The 26,965-nt window shown below is 38.7% G+C and overlaps 1 protein-coding gene across 1 annotated transcript; it reads right to left on the reverse strand.

The window, feature by feature from the left end:
* PPTC7 (protein phosphatase targeting COQ7) lies at positions 1-26,901 on the reverse strand. Its single transcript, XM_050924394.1, has 6 exons — positions 26,619-26,901; positions 13,797-13,976; positions 10,376-10,574; positions 7,437-7,560; positions 5,125-5,254; positions 1-3,619 (listed from the first exon to the last, which is right to left on the reverse strand). The coding sequence occupies exons 1-6, from the start codon at positions 26,818-26,820 to the stop codon at positions 3,561-3,563; spliced, it is 894 nt and encodes a 297-aa protein (XP_050780351.1). The 5' UTR covers positions 26,821-26,901; the 3' UTR covers positions 1-3,560.
* Between the last annotated feature and the right edge of the window lie 64 nt (positions 26,902-26,965).

Below are 26,965 nucleotides of genomic sequence, written 5' to 3' on the forward strand. Positions count from 1 at the left end.
TTAGTATAAATACTATATTTATTAAATATCTTTACAGTTCATTTAAATGTATTTACAGAACTATTCCTGCATACTTCAGACATCCACTTCACATAATTGCCTCTTAGGTAAGTATAGGTAAAATGATAGTCTAACACAAAAGCATCCTCATTAGATACAGACTCAGATTTGTTTCATTATCTCAGCTATCTTTGTCAGAATCTACTACAAACAGTCAACTTCTACACATTCATAGTCTGGTTTTCCACCGAGAAGTTACCTATTGCCAAGAGAGATGAATTCCAATTACCAAATACTTACATCATCTTTGTTACACTTTCACACACCCCTTCAGATAGTTTTCTTATTATCCAGTCTGGTCCCAAATTCTACAGTTTTTCCCATTCCTTCTTTATTGGCTGCAAAGGTAGCAACTCTTAAGAGAAACTGGATGTTGCAGCTCTCCCAAAGATAGCTATTAATGGGACAAGGAACCAGGAACATTTCAATCCCTCCAAAAGAGTATTATCCTAGGCGCCTCTCACCTGCAGACACCCAGCTCCTGCAGCTGCTCTTGCATTACTTGGTATGATAGGCTACTGGTATACAAAGCTGTTCCATCTTTTCAGATTACTGTTCCCCACCAAACAGCTGTTGATACAGAGCAAACCCCCTCCAGCTGGTGAAAGCCTGTTCACCTTTCATGTTTCCAACTCAGATGAATACACCTGAAATGTCTTTCCTGCATGTCCCTCATGATAAAATTACAATAATTAATTCCTAGGAAGGATTACTGCTTCATGCATCTTTTTAAGGTTACTTTAAATACACGGGTCCTGTCATCTCCTTTTCTGTAAATATTTATTGTGCGCAGACAGCTTATAAGAATTCATAGGAAGAAATTAGGTTCTGATATGTTTAGAGTGCACATCTTAAAACAGAAAAACAATTCTCAAGCATGTGATAAAAATATTAACTCTTTATAATACAGTATTGCTTTAACAGATGGAAAAAGCTATAAGCTTTGCTGGTCTTTGGTGTGTCCAGTGAGGGATAAATTTACAAATTGTAAATTAAAATCCAAATTTGTTCTTCATTAAAAAAATCATGATCTATGATGCAAATGGCTTTATATATACTATTTGACTAAAAACTGCATTAACATAAAAACAAGATTTAGAATCAGACTCATCAGGTGAGACAGTTTAGCCATTAACAGGACAGCTGAATTTCTATGATCTAGGATTCCAGACCCTGGATCAGTAGAGGCAGAGCACAGTGACAACTGAGCTCAAGGGAGAAAAAAAGCACCTTTGCCACTCACTTATCTGATTCACATACATACCCTAATTTGTAGTTACAGAAAATAGTGAACAGGGAGGGCTGAGCAGGATTATAAAGTGAGGAAACAGTTCAGCTCTACAGGGACATAATATCAGAGTAAGCTCAAGAATAGGGAAAGATAGTAATTGATCAAGTCTGCTCTAACAAGGAATTGTGACAGTAAATACTGGAGAATTTAGTGTAGAGAATGTCCAGATTTGAGAGACATTCCTCTAACACTAGAAATGAAGCCCTGTACCGCAGCATGAATACATTCCCTCCAACAAAGTGTACCTAGATACAGCTTGCTCAAATTTTAAAAATTAAAGGGACTGCAAACAGTTTGTGCTAAGTTGTCTGCCAATCACTGTTACTTTTTTGTATATACAATAAAAAAAAGTAACACTAAGATTTTCTTCATTAGTATAATCCTTCCCATATCCCCACCAAACTACTACTATTTTGGCCAAGTTAGGGTAGTTAAGGCATTTTGACAAGTAGTTAAAGGTGATTTAAAATATATCTAACATTAGGCCAATTTATGACTAGCAGATAAATTACTGAACAGCTTCCAAATTAATCACTCATTCTCATAAATGAAATGCCTGTTACAAGCATGATGCATTAAAATATAGTAAAATGACATGTACATGGTACATGTTAAGTGATTTTAAATAAAATAAAAGCTTGACATACAATTATGCAAATATACAGTACAACTCCACCAAAAAAAATTCTTTAAACAATTTGAGATTTCCTCAAACTTAACAGTTTTAATACAATGAACCAGGTAGTAAAATCTCCTTTCAGACAAGGAGAGATTCCTTACTGACCAAGTTTAACTGCACTCATCTAAACATCGTTACCTGACTTTTATATAAAACATGGCTTTAATTTATTTCTAAGTACTTTTCTACCAGCAAAAAAAGTTAATGAAAATCTGACCAAAAATATGTATGATCTTTATAGCTATCAGCTTTTATGCAGCTCAGAAAGAGAGCTTGCAGAAATTGGGGAAACAATTGTGAGCTACTAAAATTCATAAGGAAAAGCTATATTGCAAAGTGGCTATTAAATAATTGTAAACATCATGAAGGTTCATTCTGAAAACCCTAATATCAGTTACTGAAATGTAAATTTTGCTAGTTATTAGTTAACTATTTTCCATTTGTATACTTACTGCTGCTGCCACAGCATAAGCAGAGGTGCACATGAGTCAGCATGACAATCAAAGTAATTTGGTACAGATTCTATGTTATACAAAGCAAGAATGGCAATATTAACACAAACTATGCCTAGTTAACAGTAAAGTTCTCTGCAAACAAAAGCAAGACACTTCAGAGCTGAGGATTATCTGTTCTTAATGCAACCCATCATTCTTAGATACTGAAGCATACATGGCATGTCATCACATGCTGATCAGACACAGATTAAGGATATTATGCTAAACCTCAACTTTGAATATTCTGGCTTTTGTGAATTTGAGTTACAACTTAAAATATTAATAAACCTTTTTTAAACAAAAAAGTTCCCCTCTGCAAAAAACATCCAGAGATATGAGGCTCCATTATGGACGAATTATTTGCAAAAAAAACTTTCATTTAAGATCACAATTAAGCACCTGAAATCACAGAACACTTGTGCATCCATACAGCTCAAACTAATTTTGTTTTTTCAAATTTTGTACTAGAAAAAGGCTAAGGCTGACACCATGTATGCCAAGAGCAAAATGTTTACAGCAGCTATAAACCCCTTGAAAATTGGAGTTATATATAAACAAATCCTCACCTATTACTGTAACAAGACTATGTTTATGAAAGTATGCTTTGTAACATCTCCTTTGTTGAATGGCTGATTCTAGCAGAATAGTAATACACCCTGTTGTGGAGGGTTTATCAATTTTATTTATTAAATCTAGTTTTGAATTGAAACCAATCAATATTGATCATTTGAAACTAGTCACATTTTAAAAGTAGTAACCATATGGATCTGGTTTCCCCCACCTTGTGAATGATTACTTAGTTTTGAGAGACAAGCTTCATGCCTTAAGTTTCTTCATTTCTTGCTGGCAGACAAAGACCAGTGTACTACAATAGTGGTTCTTAAAGGATCTCAATTGTGTCATAAGAGGCAACAAGCTTGAGTAACTGGCCATTGAGATCAGCTGCAAAGAAAGAAAGCGATCCTGCCAGCAGGAAACAGTACACACGAAGCTAGAAACTCCAGAATAAAGAACAGACACTGACATTTTAGGTAAATCAGTCTGTATATTCAGCTACAATAGAAAGAAGGACGGTGATGTCATCTGGCTTTCCCCCTGTAATGCAAGAAAAATCAAATGTGTTAATCTGAAGAGCAGATCAGGAAACTACACAATGAAAAAAAAGGCATGTATAGTTTGATGAAACCATTCTACATGGAGGTTTGTTTTTTTTTTTGGGGGGGGGGTTGTTAAGAAACTAGTCAAGATTCAAAATTAGTAATGTATGTTTAGACACATGCATCTGAAAGCCTCTAATGCCTTTTCCAAAGTAACTGATAGCATCAGAGAGACCTGTAAGAAAAGCATTTTCCTATATACTATTTTAAGCATTACTGAGTACCTTCAGTATTGTTTTTAAAAGGTAAGTGGAAAGCCTATTTTCAAATTATCTTTCAAAAGAATTTTCTTCCCCCCTCCAAGTCTGGACATATGTTAAAATCTGATTCAGTACATCACTGAACTCAGACCTAGTAAATCACTCAAAAATAAGGAATGTATTTAGATTCCTCCCCTTATTTAAAGAAGATTGTTATTCACATTTGAAAAGCAGCTGAGTGGGTTTAATAGTCTTTGAAAAAACTTGTATAATTTTGTAGTTAATGTATTTGCAGTAACAAAATCACTTGTATTATACAAAATGCAGATGTATACAGACCCACATGATCTATTGCAAGGATCTCAGAGGGCTACTGATCTATTCTGCTAATGCAAGATATTACCAAACTCTTCAACTGCAAAACCCATTAAAAAGGATTGTGCGTTGTGGTGCTGTAAGAATGCTGTGTACAGTTCTGGTGAAGTACTCCGTGAAGTGGTATTTTGTTACACAACCTCCCATTAAGCCAGTGGATACAAAGGACCAGCACAAGGGAAGCAGCTAATGATTGTGCTCTCCACAGCTAGCAACAGATTCTCTGGCTGGCAGGAGTTAAGAAGATTAGAGATTCACACCCACAAGGCAGATGGAATGATGAGAGACGCACACAGGCTAACAGCCCCCCAGCAATAGGAGGGGATTTCAATGGGCTTTGCCGGCAGCCTTGCCCACTATGTTAGGAACACTTTTTCCTTTCTTTAAAAGTGAATTATTAAATGGAACCCTCAGGACTCTGCTGGGTGTACTAGAGACCTCTCCAGAGGATGGAAGAGGAAGATCACAGAGTGCAAAGGGACTGAATAATGTCAGATGAATGGGAAGCATTCTGCAAAACAGACTACTAAAATAAAAACAAGAGTTGTTATATGTACTCTGGTAATGCCTATCACAGGAGTTTACAATCTCAGACCAGACAGAGGATGGGAGGGAAAATAAAGAGGGGAGACATGCTACACCCAAGGCCACCCAACAGGTCAATGGTAAAGCCAAAAATAGAACAGGTCTGACTATTTCATCCATGTCCTAAGCACTGGATCACACTACCTCCCAATTATGACAGGCATCCTTCTATCCCAGAACATACCTAAGATCACTTACTATTCAGGAACTCTGGCATGCATCCAACAAAGGAATTTCATCTGACACCATCAGATTTATGTTACCCCAGAGAAGGAAATCTTACCTCTCACATTCAATCCATTGTCACATGCAAACTGTGCAAAAGGTGACATGTAAGTGGGGTCATATGCCAGTTCGTGAGCTTGCTCAGCAATGCTTCTTGCTGTCTGTTGTATACTCTCATAATTAGAATTCTAAATTGATGGAAGAACAAGTTATTCTTACAAGAGCAACCCACCACAGGAATTCTATTCAGGCACATACATATTATTGGAATAGTGATACAATTAACATGATGTGAATATTAACATCTTTCTGTTGCAAGTTAGACAGCAGGTATATCTCCATATATTATTTGTACCTATCTCAGAGAACTGGAAGGGACCCTGAAAGGTCATTGAGTCCAGCCCCCTGCTTTTGCTAGCAGGACCAAGTACTGATTTTGCCTCAGATCCCTAAGTGGCCCCCCAAGGATTGAACCCTGGGTTTAGCAGGCCAATGCTCAAACCACTGAGCTATCCCTCAACCACCTCCTCCCCACCTCCCATTGATAGTAGGTATCATTTCCTATTTCAAGGGAATCTCAGTTATACCTTGAATTAAAATCAATGTACTTTAAGAATGTTTGTGCAGGAAATTAAGTCTCAACCTCTATCTGCCACTATAATAATTTGTGCCCAAGTTTTATGAAACCACTTATCTTAGGAAGGGAGAAAGCAGAAGACTGCACTTCCCTATATGTTAAGTGTCAAAGGTGAATCTTGCTGAGAAACTAGGCTTTCCCTTTGCTTATTTTGACTACCCAGAGCACCCCTCATTCATCCAGCTCCTTTCTGCTGTATAGCCTGACACCCAATCTTTGCAAAGGGAATGCTAAACCAAAGAAGTGTTCACTCAAAAATATTGCCTCCATAAAATGCAGAGTGCTCGATCATAGCACCAAAGCACCATCCTAGACCAAGGAATGGAAAAATAAAGCTACTTTTAGTAATAAGGGTATGTGTAGAACAAAGGCTTTATATTACCATGCAGCGTAAAAATGTTTAAAAATATAAGTTTTGCCAAAAAAATTTTTAAATACCCTACACTGGGTTATGGATCAAATCAGAATAAAACTTTATAAACTACTTTTTTTTGTGGGATACAAGAAGTTTGGATCCCCAGCACAGGCAGATTGTGCCTAACAATGTAAGTTACCGCCCCCATAAAAAACTCTTCACTTGAATGATTTTTAGAGAAGAGGGAGCCAATAAGCTTTCCCCTAACTATCTAGTTTAGTTTTTTCAAAGTCAGTGATAAAATCCAATGAGGATACAAGCTCTCTGTATAATACATTTCCTCCAAGAGTTCCAATCCTCTGTACATTTTCGGTGCCTGCTGCTTTACTCAGGAACAGATTCCTTTCCATGTTGAGCAAGACAGGTGACAAAACAGGTATTTTCACATTTAACCATTTTGATCGCCTCTAATTCATACATGCTTTTACATGCATATCTGAATTTCCCTAACAGGTTGGGGACTGAACAGGCTTTGACAATTCTTGGCTCAACTTTCCATCATAACCCATGTTTCTATTTGCGGTCTTACCCGAATGTGGCAATAGGTGGCGCTATGTTTCCCCTGCAACACTAGAGCCATGTATATCCATTCCAGACTAAGAATATGTTGTTTTAAAAGTGTTAGCAGATAATGGTCAATCCTAGGCTCCCCTCCAACACATTTTTCAAGGTGTTGAACCCTGTCTACTACACCTTTTTAAAAAAAACACAAAGCACCCAATACCTAACCTAGCCATAGCTTTAGAGTGAAATGGAGCCTTTCAGGTTTGAATGCTGTTTGGAAAAAAAAGGATGAAAGATGAGAGATTTCTCATGGAAAATAATGAGAATTCCTCCCGTTACCCACAAGAGCAAAATTTCAAGCAAGCATTTAAGACAATTCCTAGCGCATCTCCAACTCACTCTGTCTGCAAGGCAGCCACTTAAATTACTGAAAGGTGTTGGTAGACAGAAAGTATCTCAGGGATAAGATCCTATCAGCAGACAAGCCTCTTTTGAAACCACAAAATGAAAGGCCACTGAAAAGTTAATATACAGGAAAACTATCAAAATAGCTTCCTCAAGGATATTACACAGATTTATACTAGTTCTTATATTCCATTTTCAGCTTTTACAGTTGAATTGTATTGTATTTTCAAGCCTAACAATCCTGTCACCCCAGATAAAGTTGTTTAATACAATGGTGTTCTGATTCATTTGTTAGCTAAAAAAGCCCTTCTTGGAACATTTAAGAGGAAGTAACAATTTTTGCCCATTATTCCTATTATAGATGAGTTTAGTATCGAAATTCAACTGCACACAGTTCACTTTCAGTTACCTTCAGCTTTTTTAGCTCCTGAAGAATCATATAGTCAGGCATGTTGTCAAAAAGTCCATCTGTTGCTGTCAGAATAATGTCTCCTAGCTGAACATCAAAAGTAGTACTGTCCGCAGCATCTGGGCTGTGAAGAGACCACCACCATGTCAAAGAAATGGACATGAGCTTATGCCAATGGTACCAAATCCTGTTCAATTACAGCATCACTAGGCTTTGCAATTCACTGTTTTCTGGAAAGATACTGCAGTGTAGTTTGTCATGAAAGCCAGTATAACGGAAGTATAATCACAAATAGGTGGCATCTGAAACACTACACCAGAAAATTGCACTGAAAATGATTGATTGGGACAGTTCTTCAGTCTAATATATTTTAGAAGTATATCTCCATTGTAACCATTAGGTGGTATTGCAGTTCAAAGTTTCCATCTCATTCCCACTTAAATATGTAGAACAGGGCTATAACCGAAAGGCTAATTTAAGATTGAAATGGCAAGCCTGCTTACTGGATACATCTTATCATGAAGGATCCCAAAGTATTTCAGACTGTTTAGGTACATCACCACCAACAGTGGGCAGTAGCCAGATATTCCACTGGTGCATAATACACAGGAGAAAGTATTTATTTTGGCATAGACAAGATCCTGCCAAGAGATTTTTGGATAAAAAATGCATAGCACACCATAGAAGGGTTGTGACTGAAACTTATCGTTTCAGAAAGGTTAGCATTTCAAAATTAGAGTTTTAGGTTACTTGACTCTCACCTGGATAGAGCCAGTTTAACACTAAGCTTAGTCGATAGAAGAAAAATACTGACATTTACTCTGACTTTTAATTACCTTTGCAATTAATGTTAAGAGTGCAACAGACTAGGTGACTTTATATAACCATGAGTCAGAGTGGAAGTGCGGGCATCTTAAAAGCTGATTCATCTCACACTTTCCTTATTCCATGACGACTCAGTTTTTGTCTTTTCTAATTTCCAAGAACGTTATTCTTGATAGCTATTTTTGTCTTTTCATATAATGGACTGTACTTTTGAAGATACCTAGATTTCACTCAAGAACTATTAGAACAATTTACAGTTATTGTGCACTAAAGAGGACTTTTGAAGTGCACAAATTTCAAATTCCTATGACAGCTCTCCTCCCTTCACTCTTTGTATACTTTCCTATAATTAAAGCCATACACAAAGAACCATCAGTAGTTGGAACTATTTCCAAACATCCTCAAAAGAACTTTTTTGGTATTAAAAATTATAAAGCCCAAACCTTGCCCAATTTGGAGTCTACAACCTCAGAACAAGAACTTCAGATTCATACTGCATTCCCTGGACACAGCTCTATCACTTTCTATATTTAGGATTTTTAAAAAAAAAGAGCGCATTTTAATGAGTCTATAATCTTTGATTTAAGAAATGTAACTTATACAATGTTTAAATAAAATAATTACCAAATAATCCAAGAAAAAGCACTTCCTTTACTCTATTACAAAAATAGCCCAAGAACAGACAGACATTAGACAAGGACGTATGTCTTGCTTTTCATGTTTTAGATTTCACTAGTGAAGTTTCATTAGTTTAGAAAAATTATTAGCCAGCACTGAAATACAAATTGCTTTGAAATCATGTCCTCTGCTAGTCCTCTGTTTTGAAGTGACTTAGTTTCTATTGGACAGGGTGTGCTGCTGTAACATTCCCATCTTTGAGCTCGGAGTTCTGCCAAAATGGAGTTTTGCTCATTTTGATTGAACGGAGTGTGCTGCTGGAAACTTAACTGTACTGAAATGCAAGCTGCAGTCACATGCTTCCCTGCTCTGTTCCTCAAGTATTCACTACCTGGCTATGTAAATCAGTGTATTCCCAATCAGTCCCAAATGATGCATGGGGATTGTGAAGGAAAACCCACAATAAGAGGAGGCACTATCGCAGTATACAATAACCTGAACACACTATATGTGACTTAAGGCAAATGGTAGGGGGGGGAAGTGTTCTGCATTAGGCCAGCTTTGCTAGCTAGTTGTGCACTGTGTGTTATAACTGTCAATCTTTATTTGCCTCTCACTGCAGATATGTTGCAGCCAGATGCCTGGCAGTCACTTTTCCATGCTTCAATATTCTTCCAGATAATGGCATAATATGTACTTTACATAAGTTCCATAAAGTAATTCTCCTAGTTTAGTTTAAAATAAAGCTTACTATAGCATAAAGTATTTTATACCATATTCCCTGACCCTAGATGGGCTACAAAAAAAAAAAATTCAGTTTTAACTTTGTTCAGAATATTTAAAAAAAGAAAAGAAAATGCACCAAATACTGAATCATTAGTAGGCCAATATTAACTAGCATTTGAGGCTCCTACAAATGCTGCTAAATAAAGAAGCAGCAGCCAAAAGCTATTGGCAATTGCAATAATGTTAAGAGCTCAACTTAAATTGCAGAAGCAATTGAATTTATCATGAAGGTTACTACAACCTGAATTTTCCTGTTGTGTCCAGATATTGCAGCACATGACAGGTGAAGTCATTTCTAGGAACTAGACAAAGTGGACACATTAATGGTGTATAATGTACAGAAACAGGTATATTTGTATTTTCAACAGAACAGTTCCATGATACACAAGTCCCTTTGAGGATATCAGAAACGCTTTATATTCAGTGTGCACCTAACTTTACAGAAAGTAATCACTTGCATGAAAGCAGATCATTGCCACCACGAGCAGAGATTAGACCATGGCAACGGCCTATAAGATTTGATAAATTCAAGCCTGAGAAATGCTTACACTACCTTGAAGAAAAGCAGGTGGGGAAGGGGATTCACCTTTCAAATGGAACATTATTAAAAGCTTGTGTGTTAAGTTTCAGTACAAAGACCAGAACTGTGAGCCCTTGGGATGAAAATCTCAAGTTCTTGATCCATGTTTCTGATTAATTCCCCATCTCACCTATCACTTAAGACGACTCCCTCTGCTTCTGGTGGAGCTATTGACAGCTGGAATGGAGTGTTGAAGTAATGTTGCTGCTCATCAGATCGATGTACTACTTCTCCTCCTCTGACTACTAAAAATCCAGAATCTCCTAAATTTGCTGTATGTAAACGATGACTTGTTCTGTCCAAAACTACTATGCAAGCTGTACTGCTCCCTAGGGGGAAAAAAATAAATTAATTTGATCAACTGGAGATAGACTAGAAGTAGCAGCATATACATTACAGGATCTATCTGTTCAACAGATTTTCTTCTTAGGCCAGCTGTTAGATTACCTGTCATTGTTGGCAAAAATCAGACAAATATCCATTAAATACAAAACAAAGTGAATATGCATTAAGAGTAGGAACTGCAATCATTTCCAACCCCAGCTACAGATTTGTTTCATTACATTGTGCTGATACATTCCAATACATTTCCTATTGGAAAATATTTAGGTGTTGCTATGTCAGCAGAGTGTCCTATAGGAGGCTTGTTTTACAGAAAGTACCACTCTGAAACTAAATCATGAAACTACCATTAGTGTGAAGGTATTAGTAGCAAGATTCTGTAGCACTTACACTATGCTAGGTGTTGTCCACATGCTTTCATTCACAACTACAAATAATTTGTATACAGTAAATAGATTAATGGAAATGGTCAGTAGACATCGTTCCAGTATTGGTGGCAGAGCAACGAACATGCTCCTTTTTCCTTTTAAGACAAAAAACTGTGTAAGACTGGCTCCAAAAGAGGTCTAGATTTTAAGAGGAATGTATGGTATATTAATATAATTTATTCAGAAATAAGTGCATTGCTTTAAATCAAGAAATTAGCTCCAATATTTAAACAAGTGCGAGAAGGCACTGTTAGCTGCTTAGACACTTTATAGCTGGCTGATCAACATCCTGACAACTGGGAAAGTTTCTGTAACATTTACAACAGCATATGCCAAGCTTTTAACTAGGACTATCCAGAAATTCATTCAAACATTATCACTTGTTCTGTAACTGATAGTTTTGCAATCGTCTTCAGTATTTATCTCGGGGGGGTCTTAAAGTTCTTGTCTTGTTTTTGGTATATTAACTTCCTACTAAATTTCCTTTTGTGAAACTTTTGTAATTACCATTCTAGATGGATTAAAATATAGAATAAGAAGGGAAGGAATAGAAACATCCCTGATATTTCTGAAATTATTCCACTCATGCTGAGGGCATTGTAGAGTTTTCATTCATTCCAATGCAGCATCTGCGACTGGTTGCTCATGGCGACAGTAGATAAATCACAGCAAATATTATATTGGAAAAGGGCCAACACTGTCCAGGTCCTTCACAGAGAAGGAAATACACTGACTTCCTTAAAGAAGGTGGTAATTCTAACTAAAAAAAAATCAAATCTTTCCTAAAGAATGTGAAGTACAACTGAATCTAAAGAGTTCTCTCACACTATTAGACATTTTGATACCAGACAGAGAAAAATCTAGATTATCCACTGGAAGATGTTTCAAAGCACAGCTGCGTTTCTGATAGACCATGGTGTTTACACTGAGCTAGACTCAGGATCTAGACCTTTTATTTAGCACCTGGCCATTAACTACCACCTTTGACAGAGATCTTTGTTGCAATCGAAGAGCAACGAAGTCCTAACTCATTGCAAGGAAGAAAGGAAGGATATATATTTCAAGGATCCTACTTAATGTTTAGTCATAGGAGTGTATGCTCTCTTCTTTTCAAGTACCTAGTAAATCTGCCACTAAACTGTGGTCAACTATTTTATCCACAATACTTTCAAATATTTATAAGAAGTCAATATAGTCATATAGGACCCTGATCCCCCAGCAAGCCTGAGAGAAGGACAAGTAAAAATCATATCAGCAAAGTCACTTTACACTTGCATAAAGTAGACTGTTAGACTCCAGAATTAATAAACTAATGGGAGTCCAAAACAGAATGGACAAAATAGCACTGCAACACAAATATTGTGCCTGGAATAATTTCAGTTTTCCTCCCTCTTCCTTATTATTTCAAGTCCAAGTATTTGCAGGATTCTGCACTGAGGAAACCAGCATCAGGCCACAAGCACAAGCAAGGAAAGATAGTTCCTACTTGGTTGTTCTTAAGCAGAGGAACTACTGCAAGATACGACATAAAAAGATCCGAGGGGGGGAGGGGCGAGGGAGAGAAGGAGGGTTGTTAAAGAATAAATACATGGAGAATAACTCCCACCACAAGTGACTCTTTCCAGTGCTTTGAAGGGAAGAAAGAGCAGGAAAAGACTAAAGTTCATTAGTTTCATATTCTAACTTAACAGGTACTGTAACTAGAAATCCATGTGTGGAATGCAGATCTTGTGACAACATATGCTGCTCTTGAGAATTTGAAAGGTCAAGCAGCAAAGTTGCCTCCCTCTGTAAAAGGGCTGCTAGAACTCATTACCCGTGGTCCACCTTGTAGATCACTTGTTTACTTGGACTGTTTTGTACAAAAAACAGCACCAGTATAGTTAAACACTTAAACCCACCGAAGGAACTACTAAACAGTGCTAGTCTAAAGTGACAAGGTCATTTCTGGGGTTTGTATCCATTCTTTACATGTATAATAAAAAGTGAACATCTGTTTCTGAGCTCAGCAAACTTTAGCTAAATATAGTTTACACAGAGGTCTTTTGGCAAAGAAGTTTAAAGTCAGGTGAGAAGCATGTGAGTCAGGCAGAGTAACTCGCTCTTGGTCTGAAAACTTGTAAGTGTCCCCTTAGTGTTCAGTTTTCAAGGTTGCCCATTCAGAGCCAAATTCTGCCTTCATGTCCACTCATAATTCCCATTGCTTTCCAAGGGAGTTAGTGTACATATCCAAAGGCATACTAGGTGCACAACATTTAGCAAGCCATTAGTTGTAGCATATTTCTTTAGCTGTGCTTCATATAATCTCTTCCCACAAAGAAAAGGACATACAGGAGGATACCAATAATTGTACAGCACAAGCCTTTAAATGACATTCAGTGAAGTCTAAAACCCACAGTGCACAGGAAGCTCAAAAGTAGCAGTAAAGCAAGGAGACCCAGTAACCAGAGTATCCTGTTACTATCTTCAGAAAAATACGGGTTCAGGCTGAGTTTAGACACAAAACTACAAACTCCTAAAAGGTTTCAAATTGAGAATGAGTTGTTGTATATAGCAAGTAGCTGACTTCAGTAGGAACTTATTTTGAATCCATTCTGCAAGATTCTCACAAGACATACTGGGTTACAGACCTGCAATTTCATTTCAGGTTTTCCTTTTTAAATTAAAAGGCTGGCCCTGGTTTGTCACGCTGGTGTACTAAGTTTAAACATTAAAACAATTTAGAATCTACAAGCCTGTGTCTAGAGGACATGCACAATGAACAATATTTGTTGCTCTTACCAAGCAAAGGTACTTTGTTCTGTAGCAGCTCACAATAACTTGTGGTAAGAATTCCAACAGGATTGCTTGGTACGAACCGTCCTTCTTTTACTAAGCGTTCGCATGTTCGCATTAGAGTCCCTGAGAACTGAGAAGGGTCAACCCCATAGTCTCTCCAGCCACCTACACCATCTGCTACCCCTAAAGAGAGAAAAAAAGCCACAATTTACTGTTAACAAAACAAAAGTTTCAAAACCCTTTGATATTCATTTCATTCTAGCGTATATACATAGAAGGTCCAATAGCTAACACACAAACACTAGTTTGCTAACCATATTTCTGTATTAAACATTTTTTCCCAAATAGTTATTTACAATTTTACTATGACATGAGAACAGCACAGAGATAGTCTAACAGAAGAGAGAGACCTGGAAGGGAATTTTTGATTTTAAAGAAACTATACACTACGGAAAGTACCCATATTTAAGTGAACTTCCAATGTTAGCTGTGGGGTAAAGGTCCATACACATCAGACAGCTAGTAAAACAGATTTAAAAAGTCAAACTAAAAAACTGCTTAGAATGATGTTCTGTGAAGAGACTGACTTTGCTATATGATAGATTTCTTGGCAAGTTAAGTCGCTTTTCAGGGATACAAATTACACTTCCATCCCTTCCTCTGTGTGGGCTAATGAAAGTGTTGGGGGAAGAAAAAGCGTAAAGATTTTAAATAGAACAGAAATGAAGATAATGCAGGGAAACTCCCTTCCCATCCAACATCTCCAGATAGGTGTTCTTGTACTGCTCATTCATAGTGAAGTGGTCCCTTTCCTGTGACCGGCAATTTTTGTAGAAAGTAAATTTCCATTTAAAAAAAAAAGTGTTTGAAGAAAGGCTTCCAAACGTGAACTATTCAAATCAATGCAATTTTGTGCTCTAGGAGCACTCCAGAGCCTCTATTGTTGCTTACACCTTTAACCAAGCACGAGAGTTAAAACTCACTAGGGCTCACTGTAGCTATTCAGAACAGCATTGACTCTAACGTGAATCAGGTTAGTTCCACTCTGATAAAGCTTTCAAGCTTTGAGCAGCAGCAAGTGCTAAAGCTATAGCACAGTGGAGCAGGAGGCTGGAGGGGAGGGATTTAGGAGAGTCCCTCACTACTAGCAGCAGTCTGGAGTCTCTGGGATATGAAAGAGAATGTTCCTTTTCTCTCTCATAGTAGGAATGGGAAGTAGGAGGAGGAAAATTCAAGGCACCTATTAGCCAGAGGCTACAAGAGATGAACCTCTGAACTGGGCCCAATGAGGACTCTAATAAAGACCCCACCATTCCAAAGTCTGCGGGGCTGTGCATTTCCTGACAGTGCCACACTTCTCCCCTTTTCTGTATGATCTTTGGTAGGTTTAGTCCTTTGGCCATTAGGTGCACAGTAAGTTTACAATTCCTATGGCAGAAGGGGTGCATGGAGAGTGGCAGTGGAGGAGATATTGACCAAAAGTAGGATAGGGAGGGTTGTTTATTTTGCAAGGGGAGTGGGAGAGAAAAATATAAAAGGGAGCCGATAAGGTATTCACGGTAAGGAAACAAGGGGATATAAGTGGTGAGGGAGAGAATGAAAAAAGTGAAGCCCAGAAGGGACAGGTAGAAGAAGGGAGACTTTAAAAAAAAAAAGTAAAAACTAAATAGTGAATTGACAACATTACAACACAATTGATTTACTCCTTCAAATTACTATCCAAGGCTACCAGCCACCCTGTAAGTGCTGAGCAAAAACATTTCAAGACTTGTTTTAAAGTGATAGGGCAGTAAAAAATTAAGATCAATTACAATCAAAACAGAAGTTACAGAATTAAACTACTACAAAAAGATATGACTGGCTCATCTGGCCACATAGTGATTTTAAAGCTTTTAAATTATAGCAGTGCGGTGGTTTGTTAACAGCTAATGCTAAAGTGCTGTCTGTTCGGCTAAAATATTTTTACATTCTTTCACAGTCTGTTCTTAATGCTAACACTACTGTATTCAAATATCGTCCGAGGGCCATATTAAGATAGATTGCAGATACCCAATAAGAAAAATAATCCTATTTGAAAATGTTTCCATTATTTAATTTGGTTAATGATCTGTCTGATCTTCAGCATGTAAGTCATAATCTGAAGGAATATTCTGTATTATATTTTTTGGAAAAAATGAAGCTATTATTCATGATACGGCATGATGAGTCACTTTCAGAGCACACTTAAGGAAAAGATGTATTTTGGAAAAAGGACAGAACTAACCTCTCTCTAGTTGAGTGAAAATTTAAACAGTAAAATGCAAATCTGTTCATCTACGAACACTCTTCAGATAGGATGCCATTTGAAATCCAAGTGGAAGATTTAAAGTTGACCTTGGCATGAACTACATAATCCAACAGCAGGTTAGAGCCAGATTCTGTATAGCTCATCAACATTAATCAGATTTTTCCCCGAAATAGCGCACAACCTTTTAGACACCTGCTTTGTGGGGTGGTTGTGTGTTTGTTTTGTGGTGGTGGTGGTTTTTTAAGTACACCATGCAGTAGCCAAACCCCACTCTTAAAATCTCCGAACAGAAGAAATACAGAAGATCATCTGTATAAGATCTTGGAGCAGAGCTCACCAGAAAGCATCCCAGGAAACCCCATTTCTAGCTCCTTCAAAAACTACACCTCTCCATAAGAGGCATAAATTCGGGTTGAGAATAGATTAACCCTTTTGTTTCTGATGCCAGTTAAACAAGTCAACCCTAAAGACTCTAGTGAAATACTCTGAAATATTCCTATGGGGGAGAGGGTTGAGGATATCAATAGATCAGTTTCCTTAAAGGTGATGGCATCCAACTTAAAATTCTGACCAGCCACAGATTTATCAAGACATTTAGTTTATTATTCCAGAATCAATGACCACTGATTTGGTTCTGTTGTTTAAGTGCAGTTATTTTAGTGCTTGTCAAGATCCTGATAGCACAAGCTTCTGAAACTTGACCACCCGTGTGCCTCAACTTTGCCCTACAAGAACTATTAGGAATGAGGATAACTCATGCCCCTGCCCCCTCAATCTCATTTAGTTCTTTGCCTCTCTTTCCTAAGACGGCTAGCAAGGGGACCAAATGCAGCAGTGGTTTTTTGGGCAGTGGACATCTGTGTTCCCTGGGAAAAAAAAGACAGATCATCAGCTCATTTAATGCAAGTTAAAGAGCCGTTATATAGTATCATCTGCAATGCACAGTAAAACCTGAGCAGTTTCTGACCTACACTAGAAGGTTCTTAATTCCTAGTCCCGAGCCATCCAGTCCAACCAGTCTGCAGGTTTTTTTAATTAAAAAAAGTTACATGTAACTTGTCAGGGTAAAGTATGTTATTTTACAGAAAAGGAACGTGACATAGCTTCAGATTAAAGAGTTACTTTATTTTCTCTCTTTTCTTCAACGGCCAATGAGGTTGAAGTTCAAAGAAATTTTGAATATTTTTCAAAACGTTGAACAACAGACTGAAAAATTGACACTCCAAGATCAGTAAAAAGGAAGAATTTAAGACAACTTCAGATGCTACCAATATATTCCTACAAGTAAGCCTTGTCTGTATAATAGCAGATTTCACTGAAATAAAATTTAAAACTAAAACTACTGGTACTTATGTTGCTGTTAAGGAATTAGAACGTGCTGTACTAATTTATACTATCCTTGTTTCCCTTGCTTTCACCTTGGACACAGATCATCAATACAAAAAGATAATCAAAACAAATAGTTGTCTTGAGTTAACAGCATTGTTAAACTTCAGTTTAATTACTACTTCTATCATATTTTATAACATGCAATGTCCTCAAACCCTGAACACCCATAACACACAGTAACTGGTTAAGTTTAAAATGTTGCTTAAGTGACAGAAGAATTACTAAACTGAAGTTGTTTGAAACCGTTGACTTTGTCAGTATATTCAGTAAAAGTCAGAACTCCTACAGAAGCACATTTCCTTGGACATATGTATTACTCTATGTTCAAAAGCATGCAAAAGGTTAAGTCAGGGCTTCTGTATAGGAGATCATAAATCATGGCAAAAACGAATAATGTCAGCAGGTAAAGCAGCTGAATACATTTTAAAGAAAAACATGTGAAGGGCAAGATTCCCTGGATTACAGCTTCTCCTACAGCATTCATAAATGGGAGTTATCCTGCTAATCTAGAATTACTGCCAAATTACAGACTGTGTGTGCATCAGTTACTGTGAAGCTGGCTTCATCCAACCTCAATGAGTACATCAAGGACCCTCAGAAGTCTCAGAGCAAAGAATGAAGCAAGTAAGGCTGCAGTGCTAAACCCAAGGGAATCAAGATGTGGCAAATACCACTTGAAGTTGTTATATTTTCAGCATACTAGATAACGAACTTCAGCAGTAGTTATAAATTAACTGGAGGGAAAAACAACAAACATACACAGCTAACAACAGATGGGTTAGTTGTGCACATTCCTCCCCTCCACATACTTAGCCAACATATAAAAGATACTTTAAAAACCATTGACACCCCAAATTACAACAACTGACAACAGTTCTCTGTTCTGTAACAGCAACTGCTGTCAGGCCTGACAAACTCACCAAACCCAACGTATTGTTGTCACAGTATTTATCTATACGGAATCTTGTGTGAGCTCAAATGAAAACCAGGATCGCACTAGTCATTAATATCATAGTGGCACCTTAGAGACTAACAAATTTATTAGAGCATAAGCTTTCGTGGGCTAGAACCCACCTCATCAGATGCATGGAGTGGAAAATACAGTAGCACGTATAAATGCACAGCACATGAAAAGATGGGAGTTGCCTTACCAAGTGGGAGGTCAGTCTAACGAGACAATTCAATTAATAGTAGGATACCAAGGGAGGAAAAAAATCACTTTTGTAGTAGTAATGAGAGTGGCCCATTTCAAACAGTTGATAAGAAGGTGTGGGTAACAGTAGGGGAAAATTAGTATGGGGGAAATTAGGTTTTGTAAGGACACAACCACTCCCAGTCTTTATTCAGGCCTAATTTAATGGTGTCCAGTTTGCAAATTAATCCCAGTTCTGCAGTTTCACATTGGAGTCTGTTTCTGAAGGTTTTTTTGTTGAAGAATTGCCACTTTTAGATCTGTTATTGAGTGACCAGGGAGACTGAAGTGTTCTCCTACTAGTGTTTGAATGTTATAATTCCTGATGTCAAATGTGTGTCCATTTATTCTTTTGCATTGAGACTGCCCGGTTTGGCCAATGTCGCTCTGCCATGAACACTGGCCCAACAGGAGCAGGTTTTTTCCTTTCTTTATACCTGCTACTGTATTTTCCACTCCATGCATCTGATGAAGTGGGTTCTAGCCCACGAAAGCTCATGCCCAAATAAATTTGTTAGTCTAAGGTGCCACAAGGACTCCATGTTGTTTTTGCTGATATAAACTAACACGGCTACCACTCTGAAGCCTATCACTATCATTGTGAAATGTATGTACAGATTTTAAAAAGTATGTATGTCTTTATAGATTACATCCATGTGTTAATTCCCCAGTAGAAGTGAGGAACGGGTTTTATCAGACAAAGAAATGCATATTCACGTTTGTCTAGGTTCCTATGTAGATTAAGCTTTGTAAGTCAAACACAATGGCAGCTACATTTTCATTCAAGTCAATCCAAGGATAGGAAGACAACTTGGAGCCAGCACACTGGAGAACAAACAACAAGAGCCATCCTGAGTCTGGGGTCAAAACAATGAGTTTGGGGAAATAAGAAGCAAAAAACAACCTTCTGGTATCCATTTACTGAGGAAATTCCTTGTAGGGTACAGGGATATTCATGAAAACTTGAATCCTGGTTTTACTGAAAACCAGCAGCTTTGTCAAAGATTGAATCCTTGGGAGAAAATCTATTTTCTATAATAGGAAATGTAACCGTTAATTAAGCATAGATCTACAATTGCATTTTATGTTTTGTTTTATGTGTAACCAGTTGTTGTTTCTACTCATTCTCTCTCAGTGCTGTGATGTTGTAAAGGACCTGATCCACAGTTGTGCTAGTCAAACTGTGGATACACTTATCACTTTGCAGAAAACTTAGTTGGTAATTATTGTGAATGTCCAGTGACAAGAGCTGATACTGCAGGGAGTATTTTAAAGACTCAAGGGTTAATGTGTACCTAGCACTTACCTGTACAGAGAGGGTGAGGTGTGGGGGGACCTGGAAGTCAGTGCATGCGGGGCCAAAGGCTAGGGATTCAGCTCCCTGACACAACATCAGGCACAGAAAAGACTGCTTCATGCTAAGGGCAAGTAGTGGCAGGGTGCGTCAAACTGGACAGGAGAACTGAGGTGAATTTATATCCCAGTTAGATCAATTTTCCATGCAAGGCCAGGTCTAGCGCTCAAACTGAGTGGCAACATTTTTACTAACTTCAACAGCAGAGCTGGGATCAGTGTAATAGCCAAGTAGGCGGCCATTTTTTGGGGGGTGGGACAGGAGAGAGTTGGACTTTCCAAATGCTTAAGACAAACTTGTCATTTGAGGAACTGCTTATCAACAGATTTAGGAGTTACAGGAACACAGTAAAGTCTTGTCTACACTAGGGAAGTTCTGCAAGACAGTTTCCCAGCATAGCTAACACTAGTTCAGCATCACAGTGTTGAGCAATATTGGGAGTTCTTGTGTACCTAGACTGCCAGCTGCTGCTGGTATTGTAAGCCATGTCATCTATCCCTGCACAGAACAGAGCTAACTGACCCGGTATTTAAAATGCTGTCCCCTGTCTACACTAAGGCTCCCAATATTGCTAACAAGTGCAGATGATCTAGTGTAAACAACAGTGGGATATTTTTGAAAAGTTTTACCAGCATAGACAAGGCTTGATATTTGCCTGTGTTCAGTTTTGCTTCTTGTTTTCGTGCACAGAGTTGACAGAAGTGTTCTCCCTTCAGGCAGGCACACTCATGCCTTGGGTATGCAAGGAAAGTTACATATTGTTCATGAGTGTCAATAGTGGGTGTGGCTGAACATGTGTCTAACTGTAAGCGCAGGCCAACAAATCATGTTCAACACCGTTACAGAAACTGCAGTTAAGAAAAAGACCAAATAAAAGCTTTTTTTGCTGAAGATGTATGCATCATGTTTCCAAAAGGCAACATTCAAGCGGTATTTAAGAGTTCTGTTGACATATCCATTATCCATCAGAGAAAAACCATCTGCTAGAAGCGATATTCCCTGTCATACGTACAAAGAAACTATCTTATTGACAAGACAGTATCTGTTTAGCTCATTCTTCATATATGAAGTAAAAATGTTACATCTAATTATGGGTCTACAACAATTTATTTATTTATTTTAAACACAGCACTAACCTCCCTGATTACACTCAATGTACTGAACTAGGCATGCCATTGGTCTGATCCAGCACAAGTTCCTCTGAACAATGTCTTCAGAAACAAAATAATTTTTTAACATTGCCTTCTATGCCCTTCTGGCATCAGATACAGAACATATTCCCATTCTCATCTACTAAAATAGCTTTGACGCTATCTTGATCATTTTCGCAGATCCTCCATTGTGTGCTTTCCCTGAGGCCTTTTTCCTGCCCAGTAAAGTGACTGACACTAAGTGGGTGGTTGTTGTTTTTAACCCTACCTACCTACAGTAGTATGTTACAGTGTAAAAAAGAAAATGAAAAGCAGGACTACCTTTTAACTAGACAGACTGCTGCCACATTCTGTTTCAAATACAATACTATTCACTAAAGTTCTAACTATAGTACATTCTCCCAAACACTTTTGTCCTAGATCTTGCTATGAACGACTGGTATATACTTTAGTAGTCTCTGACTTCTAGGTAACTAGTAATTTTTTCAAGCTTTGAACTACACAGCACATATGAAACAGAGTGACCAGCATTTTTGTATTTCATAGAATATCAGGGTTGGAAGGGACCTCAGGAGGTCATCGAGTCCAACCCCCTGCTCAAAGCAGGACCTAATCCCCAACTAAATCATCCCAGCCAGGGCTTTATCAAGCCTGACCTTAAAAACCTCTAAGGAAAGAGATTCCACCACCTCCCTAGGTAACCCATTCCAGTGCTTCACCACCCTCCTAGTGAAAAAGTTTTTCCTAATATCCAACCTAAATCCCCCCCACTGCAGCTTGAGACCATTACTCCATGTTCTATCATCTGGTACCACTAAAAACAAACAGTCTAGATCCATCCTCTTTGCAACCCCCTTTCAGGTAGTTGAAAGCAGCTATCAAATCCCCCCTCATACTTCTCTTCTGCAGACTAAATAATCCCAGTTCCCTCCGCCTCTCCTCATAAGTCATGTGCTCCAGCTCCCTAGTCATTTTTGTTAACCTCCGCTGGACTCCTTCCAACTTTTCCACATTCTTCTTGTAGCGTGGGGACCAAAACTGGACACAGTCTCCAGAGGAGGCCTCACCAGAGCCGAACAGAGGGGAACGATCACGTCCCTCAATCTGCTGGCAATGCTACTATTTGAACAGTTCTATGCTAAAAAACAAAACTGCATGACCTTTTAGTTATTAAAAAGAGGAAAAAATGTGTAGCCTCCAATGTTAGTCAACAATTTTTTGACACAAAGAAAGCATAAATCCCCAGTACCCATGCAAATTTTCCACTGAATGGGAGTGGCTCCACACCCAAATTCAGCCCACTCAGGCTTGCTCTTCATAAACTGAATCTAGAGTTTATTTAAAACTAGCAAAGAATCCTGTGGCACCTTATAGACTAACAGATGTTTTGGAGCATGAGCTTTCGTGGGTGAATACCCACTTCATCAGATGCATGCATCTGACGAAGTGGGTATTCACTCACGAAAGCTCATGCTCCAAAACGTCTGTTAGTCTATAAGGTGCCACAGGATTCTTTGCTGCTTTTACAGATCCAGACTAACACGGCTACCCCTCTGATACTATTTAAAACTACTCCGCCAAAGTATCTGGCGGACTTTTGTCACTGAGCGACTAATAGGAAAAATCAAATCTAAATTAAAAAAGACTTTGCAGTTGAAGGAAAAATGTAAACAGTCCAAATATATCTATATAGGTTATGTCTACACGACAGACCTTAGAGCAGCACAGCTATACCGCTGTGCCGCTGTAAGGTCTCCTGTGTAGCCACTCTATGATGACAAGAGAGCTCCCCCATTGGCATAATTAAAGCACCCCCAACAAGTGCTGGTGTCAGTGAAACTTATGTCGATCAGAGGTGTGTTTTTTATCCCAAACCCCTGACCACCAAAAGTTTTACCAACCAAAGTGCTAGTATTCCACTCTACTATAACACTAAATGTACAAGGCTCTTCATTAAACAAATTAATGAGAAACTAGCCCTAAAGATTTTGAAAACAGGAGACCAAAAAAAAAACAACACACAAAAAAACAAAGCAACACTTCAAATGCAAGAGGGGTTGGAGACATAGGAGGAGTTTACAGAAGAGAATTTTAAGGAAAGAAAAGATGCCAAGTGGACAAGAGGTGGGAGACCAAGACAGAAAAGGAGACCGGGTTGGGAGGAGCACAGGAGGAAGAGAGTAGGTCAATACAAAGTTACATAGGGCACAGAAAGCAGGGGTGAAGAGCTTCAGCTTAGTACACTTAAAAAAAGGGAGGGGATGTTTGAGGATGGAATGTCGTCAGAACAGCAAGGGAATTTCAACATCAATATTGGAACCAGATAGAGGAATAGGGAAGAAGGGAGCTAGAGATGGTGATTACAGTAGCTAAAATAAGACAAAGACGAAATCCATATCTATCCATGAAGCAATGGCTGAAGCATTAAAGGCCTTGTTTATTTCAGTTTTCACCAAAAAAGTGAACAGCGATCAGACAACTAATGTAGTCAACATCAGTGTAAATGGCATTGGATTTGAGGCTAAAATAGGAAAAGAACAAGTTAAGAATTCCTTGGACAAGTCACATGTCTTCAAGTCAGCAGGGCCTAAAACATCCTAAAATACTTACGGAACTGGCTGAAGAGATTTCTGAGCCATTAGTAATTACCTCAGAGAACTCACTGAGGACAGGAGATACACCAGAGGACTGGAAAAGGGAAAATATTGCATCTATCTATAAAAAGGCAAATAAGGACAACCCAGGGAATTGTAAACCAATCAGCTAACTAACTTCATACCCAGAAAGATAATGAAGCAAATAACAAAACAATCAAATCTGTAAGCGCTTAGAAGTAAATAAATTAATAAGTGACAGTCAACATGGATTTGTGAAGAACAAATCATGTCAAACCAACCAACCATCCTTCTTTGACAGTGTAACAATCCCCGTGGATGGGGCAAAGTAGTAGAAGCGATACATCTCTATTTTAAAAGCTTTTTATACTATCTCACATGACTGTCTCAAACTAGAAAAATACAGCTTAGATGATACTACTATAAGGTGGAGCACAACTAGCTGGAAAGGAGTTATCAATGATTCATAATCAAGCTGGAAGGGCATATCAAATACGGTCCTGCAGAGATCTGTCCTGAATCTGGTCTATTCAATATCTTCATATGTGATTTAGATAACAGCATAAAGAGTACACTTGTAAAGTTTGAAGATGATACCGAACTGGAAGGGACTGCAAGTGTTTTTCAACACAGAACTGGAATTCACAATGATCTTGACAAACTGGAGGAATGGTCTAAATAGGATGAAATTCAATACAGACAACTGCAAAGTACTACACTCTGTACAAAGTACAATCAATTACACAAATACAAAATGACTACCTAGGAAGTACCACCACAGGAAAGGATCTGGGGATTATGGTGGATCACAAACTAAATATGAGTTAATATAATACTGCTGCAAAAAAAAAAAAACAAACAAACAACATTCTGGGATGTGTTAACAGGAGTGTTGTAAACAGGACCCTAGAAGCAATTCTTCCATTTTACTCAGCATTGATAAGGCCTCAACTGGAGTACTGTGTATAGTTCTGGGCATTACACTTCAGGAAAGATGTGAACAAATTGGACAAAGTCCAGAGTACAGCAACAAAAATTATTAAAGGTCTAGAAAACATGACCTACAAAGAAAGATTGAAAAAAAATTGGGTTTGTTTAGGCTGGAGAAGAGAAGATCAAGAGGGGACATGAAAATGGTCTTCTAGCAAGAAAAATACTGTTATAAAGAAAAGGGTGATAAATTGTTCTCCTTAACCACTGAGGACAGGACAAGTAGTAACAGGCTTAAAATCAAACTTCCTAACTGTAAAGGTAGTTAAGCTCTGGAACAAATTGTCTAGGGAGGTCATAAAATATCTGTCATTGCAGCTTTTTAAGAACAAGTTAGATGGTGTAGATAATATTCAGGGATGGTCTAGATAATATTCAGTTGTGCCTCAGGGAAGATGATCTATCAAGGCCCCTTCTAGTCCTATATTTCCATGATTTAAAGCAATATGGATTGTGATATTAGGATGAATTTTTATGTCATCGAGAATTATATTGGGTTCTGATGTCCGCAGAGCATAAAGTAATTTATTTAAAGTTATTGGTACATTTTAACATTAGAAAAGCAATAAAAAGCCAATCAAGATGGCTTCTTCTATAAATTCTATTAGTCTGCCAGTCATTTTCTGTTTCTCTTTCCTATTTAGTATATCTGAATTTGAATAATAACTCTCCTTCTGCCTGACCCTGCATCCAAGTTACAATCTTGTGTTTGCATTAATTTTCATAGCAACATGACGACAAACTCCGTATTGTAATTCTCTGCTGAGTTCAGCAGAAAGGCAAGATGGGCTGGGAAAAGAACAGCACCCAAATATGATATGGCTACTAATTATGGTACCAAAAGAGGGAAAGACTCAGACCCAGTGGAAAAGATGCAGAGTACTGAACACATGGATCAGATTTCCATGTCTCCTGGACAGTCACAGCATCTCCACAGCTCCCTTAAAGGTGAACAGCAACATTGTTTCCTATCACCAAGTTATATATTTTTCTGAAATAATGTCTCCATTGTATTCAAGTAATCAAGTTACCACAGAAGCTCCACATTCTGAAGTACTGCCAATATCACAAAGCCATGATATATTCCAACACAAGCCCACTTGTTATGGTCTAATCAAAAAAGGCTGGAACTCCATTAAGATCTTTTCAGTCCTATAAAGTTATGGTGCAAAGTTGGTTCAATTGCTGGGAAGCTCAACCCCTGAACTTTGATTAAAATTCAATCTCAACAATGTCTGAAAAAGTCATTCCCCCCCCCCCCAATATTACTGTTGTCAGTGTATAGATAATTATCCAGACTTATTCACTGCTGGTGATGACATTTGAATCAGAGCAGTCCTATGTATAAATCAAAACTGTCCTGCGTAACCAAGGTAAACTGGGTGCTGAAAGTGAAATCTGACATTCGAAACCAGTCTCAATGTCACTTTGCCTTTCAACTGACAAGGGCATCCTGTGCATTGAAAATAGCAGGTGTCTGTTTCAATGACCTTTTCTGTTAAAGTTATTTACAACACTGTTAAGTTTTAACCACTTAAGCAAAGACCACCGCATGAACTGTTGCCTTTCTGCTTTTCACACACATTAGGCCTTGCAATTACAGGTAAGATACCAGAGGCTGGGCCTAACTACCCAGCAGTCAGTCCACCACTTCTCCAAGGCCTTGCCTGGGCTTGGAGCGGCCCCATGGAAGCAGGGTTGGCAAAGGCCTTTTCTTTTGGCATTTACGGGGGTGGGCGGGGGGGTGTTTCGGTGTCTGTGGCGCAAGTGACCCCCACCTGGGCTGGGCCAAAGGCGGCCCGTTGCAGGCGGTGGGGAGGGAGGCCGGGCGCAGCGTGAGCACTTACCGAGCACGTCGGCGGACCGGTGCCTGGCCACGAAGCAGGCGTCATCCCCGTAGCACATGCCTTTCTTGAGGATGCCCTTGCGGAAGTCCTTGCCGAAGCCGCAGCTGGCGGTCACCAGGCTGTAATCGCGGGAGTCCGTCTGCGAGAGCCCGCCCAGGACTGCCCGGGCCACCAGCCTGCCATAGGACAGCACCGAGAACATGGCGCGGGCCGCCCGGCAGCCGGCACGAGGGGAACCTCAGCTGCAGCGCGCGCCCCGGCTTCCCCCGCCGGCCCTGCCCACGGCCAAGCCAGGCTTCCCCCTCAGCGCCGGCGTCCTGAGCTCCCCTCCGCTCCTCCCCGCGCGG

Source organism: Gopherus flavomarginatus, chromosome 15 (genome assembly GCF_025201925.1).
Source record: "Gopherus flavomarginatus isolate rGopFla2 chromosome 15, rGopFla2.mat.asm, whole genome shotgun sequence".
Lineage (NCBI taxonomy): Eukaryota > Metazoa > Chordata > Testudines > Testudinidae > Gopherus > Gopherus flavomarginatus.

Excerpts from the sequence above, each read along its gene's own strand:
- PPTC7 (XM_050924394.1), bottom strand. The coding sequence starts at position 26,820 with ATGTTCTCGGTGCTGTCCTATGGCAGGCTGGTGGCCCGGGCAGTCCTG. Across the intron at positions 7,561-10,375 it reads GGAGTCGTCTTAAGTGATAG|CCCAGATGCTGCGGACAGTA; the intron begins GTGAGATGGGGA and ends GTCTCTTCACAG. Across the intron at positions 5,255-7,436 it reads AGGAGCTAAAAAAGCTGAAG|AATTCTAATTATGAGAGTAT; the intron begins GTAACTGAAAGT and ends CCATCAATTTAG.